This window comes from Seriola lalandi, unplaced genomic scaffold (assembly GCF_002814215.2).
Source record: "Seriola lalandi dorsalis isolate HSWRI2012SDOR001 ecotype SW California unplaced genomic scaffold, Sedor1 jcf7180002055008, whole genome shotgun sequence".
Taxonomy (NCBI): Eukaryota; Metazoa; Chordata; class Actinopteri; order Carangiformes; family Carangidae; genus Seriola; species Seriola lalandi.
In genome coordinates, this window is record NW_019525551.1 from 3702635 (window position 1) to 3710147 (window position 7513).

A 7513-nucleotide genomic window follows, 5' to 3' on the forward strand; every position below is an offset into this window, starting at 1 on the left:
AAAAAAAAAAAAAAAAAAAAAAAAAAAAAAAAAAAAAAAAAAAAAAAAAAAAAAAAAAAAAAAAAAAAAAAAAACTGACTAAATCAGAAAATGTCAGTGGTTCCCCAGGGCATTTACCAAAGTGGCCATCTTCAGCTGAACCCACCCTACAAACTACACATCTGCAGATTGTGCTGCCAGTAGCTAGGTCTCAATCACATCCAGTCTGTCAAAGCTATAACAGTCAGAAAACTCCAAGTCCTCTGAACAAAACCAAATGCATGTGACCATGTCTTGGTATGTGCTGTAGGAGGGTAGTGGAAGTTGTATTAAATTGCCATGGAGAGAAGATAGGTCTGCACCAAGATATTTTGGAAAACAAACCTGACATTTGATTTACACATACATGAGCACACAGAACATGTAGACTGAGCCATGGCCTACAGCACCTCCCAAGAGTTTATTGGAGGACCATTTTCTGGTTGTAGTGGAGCACCCTCTGCTGGACATCATGTCAGTTGCCTTCACCCATCAGGCAGAAGAGGTTTGCATAATGAACCATTAGTCCTTATACAAGTCAAGCTCTTGACACTGGTTCCTCCATTAACAGTAGCACCTTTTGTTAGACTGCCTGCACAGTAAATGCACAACTCATGTAATGCTCTATAACTCAGCAGAATCAGATAACCCTCTTTCATGCAGACATGTCTCTTAAAATGAAAGTCAACCTGCCATTAGCAAACTAACAGAAGAACAAATGTTAAAGTGGACAGATTATAAACTTTGGTGTTGCATGCCAAAAGCTACCAGACTCATGTGTCAGCAGTTTCTACTTCAAGTCAGAAGCATTAAATGTTCACCCTTAAACCCAGTAGTCAAGTGTAAGACATTGAGATCATAGACAAGATTTGATGAAAACCAGTTTATTGGTATCAGATCATAACCAAGCAGCAGTGAGACACCATGGAGACCTGAAAGACAAAGGCATTAGTCAGTCAAGAGAGCAAATGCTGCAATTATAGCAGATATGCAGTGAACTGTGCCTTACCAGAAAGTCTCTAGAAGCCACCTTTAGCTGGAGCTCCAGCAGAGTCACTTTGAGTGGGTGTTTTGCTGATGCGTCTGGATACTGGCATGACACGGGGAGCAGGCTCTCCTGGGGTGTATCGGGTTTGAGCAAACAGCTCTCTTCCTCGCTGGTAGCTTGAACGAGAACTGAAGGAGTAGACTGGCTCCAGGTCAGACACGTCACTGAAGACTGGCTCAGGGGTCTCAAGACCAGCACCAGTGTTGGTGGCAGATCCAGAGCTGGCCTCATCTTGAGGGCTAACATACCCATAAGAGCTGCTCCCTGCATATCCACTGTCTGAGCTAGCATAGCCACCAGTATAACTTCCACTTGGAGCACTGCCATCATATCCACTAGGTGGGCTAGCATAGCCACCAGTATAACTTCCACTTGGAGCACTGCCATAATATCCACTAGGTGGGCTAGCATAGCCACCAGTATAACTTCCACTTGGGGCACTGCCACCATACCCACTAGCTGAGCTAGCATAGCCACCAGTATAAGTGCCACTTGCAGCACTGCTGTCATATCCACTAGATGGGCTAGCATAACTGCCACTTGGAGCACTGCCACCATATCCACTAGCTGAACTACCATAACCACCAGTATAAATGCCACTTGCAGTGCCATATCCACTAGGGTCAGAGGCTGCATAAGCCCCATAGTAACTGACCTCAGGGATTTTATAGGCCTCATCCCTGACACTAAGGTACCCACTGTTGAAGTCACTGCCCCCAGTGTAGCGGCTGCTGGAACTTCCAGGGACAGCACTGGCAGAAGCACCAGTTTCAGAGGTTGGGTTGGGTAGACTTGGTTTAGGGGAGCTGCTGCCGATAGAACTCACCCATCTGTTCCAGCTACCAGGGCGGTAAGGGAGTGGCACCTCTAAAGGTTCTGAGGCTGCTGCAGGAGCAGCTTCTGATCCATACTCTGGAAGAACATTAGAAATTAGTAATTTAATAGCAACACCAATAGTCTTGAGTTGGGTAGGAATCATCTTACCTTTTGGTAAGGGACTACAGCTGATGCTTCCAATCAGTAGACATGAAATCCAGAACATCCTGCAGACACATTTGCTTTAGGATAAAGTTTAATTACACTAATTTTAAGAAACATCAGTCATCTACTTACATCATTTTGTCTCAGTAGGTGGATAAACTCAGGATGTCTGCCCAGCAATTTTTCCCCAAGAAACTATAGAGGTAAAGCACAGACAACATTGGTCCTCTTAACATTGAAGTAACATGAACAACAAAAAAATAAGCAACCCAGCCAAAAACTGTGGCTTACCTACTACTGGCACAACAGTCTTCCACAAGCACAATGTCTTTATGAGCCTCCTGAGCTTCTTTTAAAGGATTCTCAAAGCTGTGTTAATTGATGGCTAAGTGGGCACAGCTGATAACAATGAAACCTGAGGTGTGTTCAAGGTGAAAAACGTTTAGAATATTTTTTTCTGGTAAAACAGCCAGTTTTCCACCAACAACACCTAACATGTTTTCTCCTGCTTGGTAAAATATCTTACATACATTTACGATAATTACTACATTAACATTGAACAGGTGTGTGTAGTTGATTGTCATGAATTGAACTATTTACACAATGAAGTGTATTAATGATACACTGATGATTTAATCTAAATTTTTATTTGCTCTGCTTTCTGATCTCGAGTCAGACAAACAAGTAAATTTCATAAATTGGCTATCAGATCCTCACAGTGGCTCTGAAACAGCTGGGAACCATAATAATATCAATCCAGATCACTTCAGTGTGTTTATTTTGCATGAAAGCCACAACACACTGTTGCCAAAAAACAATAAAGAATAATCAAGACTGGTCAGAACCACTGATGACAGACTGAGCAGAGTGACTACACAGCCAGTAGGTGTTTATCTGGGCCATACTTACATGATCTCATAGTAGTGACTCTAAACCTTCATGTAGATTTCAGAGATATAATGAATAATATGACTCAGATTATTGGTGCTTTAATACTGTATTTAAACCAGGGGTGGGTCAGGTCGTGTCTGATTGGAGAGAATCAATAGTAATGTGAACATGACAACCAAACATAGCAGGAACACAGTGGAACCATGTGTAAAGTTAATGTATTGTGAAGAACATTTTTGAACCTAGAGCCATCAGCGTGAGCCTTCAGTGGACCTGACCTGGCCACTCACTGAGGAGAAGCTGGCAAGCAAAGTTTTATTTATATAGTACATTTCATTCTAGGTGGAAGCACAATGTGCTGCACAAAGCATGAGTTTTAATAATAATAATAATAATAATAATAATGATGATAATCATAATAATAATAATAATAATAGTTTATTTGTAATGCAATTTTCAATACAAATAACAGTTCTTCACATGAATCAAATACAAACATAAAAAAATCAAAGTGAAATGCAAATGAAATTAAAAGACATCACAAAATAAAAGCATTTTTATAAAAGTGTGTCTTAAGAAGTGAGATAAAACGGGGAACTGACACTGCAAGTCTAATCTCTTCTGGTAGCTGAAGTTTAGGGGCCCTGACAGCAAAGGCCCTGTCTCCTCTGGTTTTTAACCTAGACTTTGGAATGGCCAGCAGCGAGCTACCAGAGGATCTCAGACTGTGATGTGTGTATGAATAAATAAAAAACTTTAATGACAAAAAAAAGAAATATAAGGAGCAGCCATCCCAAGTCTGTAATTAAAAGAACTTTAAAATCAATCCTAAAATAAACAGGCAGCCAGTGAAGGGATGCAAGGGCTGGAGTGATATAGGCACATTTGGTGGACTGGGTTAGTAGATGAGCTAGAGCGTTCTGAACTAACTGTAGGTGCTGGATTGATTTTTGATTGAGACAGATGTAGAGAGAGCTGCAGTAGTCAAAGTGGGAGGAAATAAAAGCATGTATAAGTCTGTGCCAGAAACTAGAGACTTGACCTTGGCTATGTTACTCAAATGATAAAAACATGATTGAACAACTTTTTTCACCTGGGGTGTAAAACACAGATACTGATCAAAAATGGCTCCAAGATTTTTGGCTGAAGGTTTAGTGTGGTTTGTTAATTGACCTAAGTTTTCTCTGATTTGGATTCTTTTTGCAGGTGGACCAAGTACGATGACCTCCGATTTTGTCTGATTTAATTGTAAGAAGTTGTCTGACATCCAGTATTTCATTTCTGTGAGACAATTGTGGAGGGTTGCTATGTTGGACTTATTACTGATTCTGACTGGTAGGTAAAGTTGTGTGTCATGGGCGTAGCAGTGAAAATTAACATTGAATTTACGGATGTCGCCGAGCGGGAGCATATAAATGGAAAATAAAATCGGACCCAGAATAGAGCCTTGGGGGATACCGTAGGGTGAGTTATTGGAGGATGAGACTGAGACAGCCAGCGACACAGAAAAACATCTATTAAACAGATGGGACTTGAACCAGTTTAAAGCCATACCTCTGATTCCTACCCACTTCTCCAGTCTGTTAATGTTATCACAGAAGTTGCAACCACAAAAACTATGGATAGTGTAAAGATAAAACATGAGACACAAATTAAAATACATAAATATGAATTAAAAGCCATTAAGAAAATAAAACTGGTGAATATAATGGCAAGTAAACTTTAAAGGTTACTGTATATGCCTCATTTAATGAATGCAAACAGCAATAAGCCAAAAAAAAAGTTAAGTCAGATAGAGTAAAATATTCAGACACTGACAATTCCATTTCAGATGGAGAAACAAAACTGCAACATTTTAAAGAAACTGTTTGTGCTGGTGACCCTGAACACCATGCAGGCTCATGGGTTTAGGGCCACCACTCTGGCAGCACAAAAGCATTCCCTCTTTATGTACTTTTACCCTGGGGGCTCCAAGCAGCCTCTATTGTAGCCCATCTACCTCAGACCAAGTAAGACAGGTTATTCTTGCCTTGACTACTGCAATTTTCTGTGTAGGCATCATTCAGCCCCATCTCAATTGCAGCGAGACCTCATCTCCCCTGTACTGGCCTCTCATTGGTTACCCGTTTAGATACTTGTTTTTAAAAGCACTGCATGGAGTGGAAAAGCCCCTAATGGAAGTTCTTTCCATGCAGAAGGTTTAGACAAACTGCTGCATGATAACAGGTTCCAGGGTGTTTTCACCTTCCCAGGTTCCTGAACCAGAGTCTTGACATCACATTGGGCAAAATGCCATCCAGTAATTTACAGCTGTGTTTAAGTGACATGGAGCAGGGTCATGTATTTTATAATCCTAATATTACAGCCGTTTGCAATCGAATACCCTGCAATCATAGCACTGGGACCTGGAGAGAAGACAGAATAACCCAAGGAAATATGCCACAAGCCAGTTTGAGAGCCTGTGTTGCCTTCATCCCATTAGTACCTAGCCATATTAACCAGCCTTGGATTTAAGGCAACAAACTTTGTTGCATGCCTTAATATACTGTGTCATCCCATCAGCTTCTACATCAAGTCAGTTAAACTTCAGCCCTTTAACCGAACTACAGCCAAGTTTAAGACAGTAAAGTCAACACCATGCACAAGACAATTTGATGAAAACCAGTTTATTGGTATCAGGTTATAACTAAGCAGCGAGACATCATGGAGACCTGAAAGACAAAAGGCATGAGTCAGTCAAGAGAAAGCAAGTGCTGCATTTATAACAGATATGCAGTGAACTGTGCCTTACCAGAAAGTCTCTAGAAGCCACCTTTAGCTGGAGCTCCAGCAGAGTCGCTTTGAGTGGGTGTTTTGCTGATGCGTCTGGATACTGGCATGACACGGGGAGCAGGCTCTCCTGGGGTGTATCGGGTTTGAGAAAACACCTCTCTTCCTCGCTGGTAGCCTGAACGAGAGCTGAAGGAGTAGACTGGCTCCAGGTCAGACACGTCACTGAAGACTGGCTCAGGGGTCTCAAGACCAGCACCAGTGTTGGTGGCAGATTCAGAGCTGGCCTCATCTTGAGGGCTAACATACCCATAAGAGCTGCTCCCTGCATATCCACTGTCTGAGCTAGCATAGCCACCAGTATAACTTCCACTTGGAGCACTGCCATAATATCCACTAGGTGGGCTAGCATAGCCACCAGTATAACTTCCACTTGGGGCACTGCCATCATATCCACTAGCTGAGCTAGCATAGCCACCAGTATAAGTGCCACTTGCTGCACTGCCATCATATCCACTAGGTGGGCTAGCATAACTGCCACTTGGAGCACTGCCACCATATCCACTAGCTGAGCTAGCATAACCACCAGTATAAATGCCACTTGCAGTGCCATATCCACTAGGGTCAGAGGCTGCATAAGCCCCATAGTAACTGACCTCAGGGATTTTATAGGCCTCATCCCTGACACTAAGGTACCCACTGTTCAAGTCACTGCCCCCAGTGTAGCGGCTGCTGGAACTTCCAGGGACAGCACTGGCAGAAGCACCAGTTTCAGAGGTTGGGTTGGGTAGACTTGGTTTAGGGGAGCTGCTGCCGATAGAACTCACCCATCTGTTCCAGCTACCAGGGCGGTAAGGGAGTGGCACCTCTAAAGGTTCTGAGGCTGCTGCAGGAGCAGCTTCTGATCCATACTCTGGAAGAACATTAGAAATGAGTAATTTAATAGCAACACCAATAGTCTTGAGTTGGGTAGGAATCATCTTACCTTTTGGTAAGGGACTACAGCTGATGCTTCCAATCAGTAGACATGAAATCCAGAACATCCTGCAGACACATTTGCTTTAGGATAAAGTTTAATTACACTAATTTTAAGAAACATCAGTCATCTACTTACATCATTTTGGTTCAGTAGGTGGATAAACTCAGGATGTCTGCCCAGCAATTTTTCCCCAAGAAACTATAGAGGTAAAGCACAGACAACATTGGTCCTCTTAACATTGAAGTAACATGAACAATTAAAAAAAATAAGCAACCCAGCCAAAAACTGTGGCTTACCTACTACTGGCACAACAGTCTTCCACAAGCACAATGTCTTCATGAGCCTCCTGAGCTTCTTTTAAAGGATTCTCAAAGCTGTGTTAATTGATGGCTAAGTGGGCACAGCTGATAACAATGAAACCTGGGGTGTGTTCAAGGTGAAAAACGTTTTGCAATATTTTTTTCTGGTTAAACAGCCAGTTTTCCACCATAACAACTTGTATTTTCTCGACCTTGGTAAAATATCTTGGGGATGTCAACAATGATACATTGCAATTATGTTGCATTAACATTGAACAGGCGTGTGTAGTTGAACAACTTACAGTTCTAGTATCTTTTTGGAAAAGTGTAGTTACAGAACTGGAAGACTAAAGGGCTGGTCTGAAGTAGTAGCAGTATGGGCTGCTCATTCATAGATTTTCAACAAAGTTTACATACATGAGACTTTTGTTCAAGAGTGCAGTGTTGACCTACATAATGCAGGATGCAGCAATCATTGACTCAGGATTGTAATTCATAACTCTAAATTTCCACTTAAGGAAATATAAT

General features: G+C 41.8%; 2 protein-coding genes across 2 annotated transcripts; both read right to left on the reverse strand.

Moving 5' to 3' along the window:
* Positions 1-886: 886 nt before the first annotated feature.
* Positions 887-2262, reverse strand: LOC111647800 (uncharacterized). Its single transcript, XM_023397471.2, has 4 exons — positions 2180-2262; positions 2051-2109; positions 1028-1978; positions 887-950 (listed from the first exon to the last, which is right to left on the reverse strand). The coding sequence occupies exons 1-3, from the start codon at positions 2182-2184 to the stop codon at positions 1038-1040; spliced, it is 1005 nt and encodes a 334-aa protein (XP_023253239.1). The 5' UTR covers positions 2185-2262; the 3' UTR covers positions 887-950; positions 1028-1037.
* A 3352-nt stretch (positions 2263-5614) lies between these two features.
* On the reverse strand, positions 5615-7024 carry LOC111647803 (uncharacterized). Its single transcript, XM_087171519.1, has 5 exons — positions 6983-7024; positions 6822-6884; positions 6693-6751; positions 5730-6620; positions 5615-5649 (listed from the first exon to the last, which is right to left on the reverse strand). The coding sequence occupies exons 2-4, from the start codon at positions 6824-6826 to the stop codon at positions 5740-5742; spliced, it is 945 nt and encodes a 314-aa protein (XP_087027645.1). The 5' UTR covers positions 6827-6884; positions 6983-7024; the 3' UTR covers positions 5615-5649; positions 5730-5739.
* Between the last annotated feature and the right edge of the window lie 489 nt (positions 7025-7513).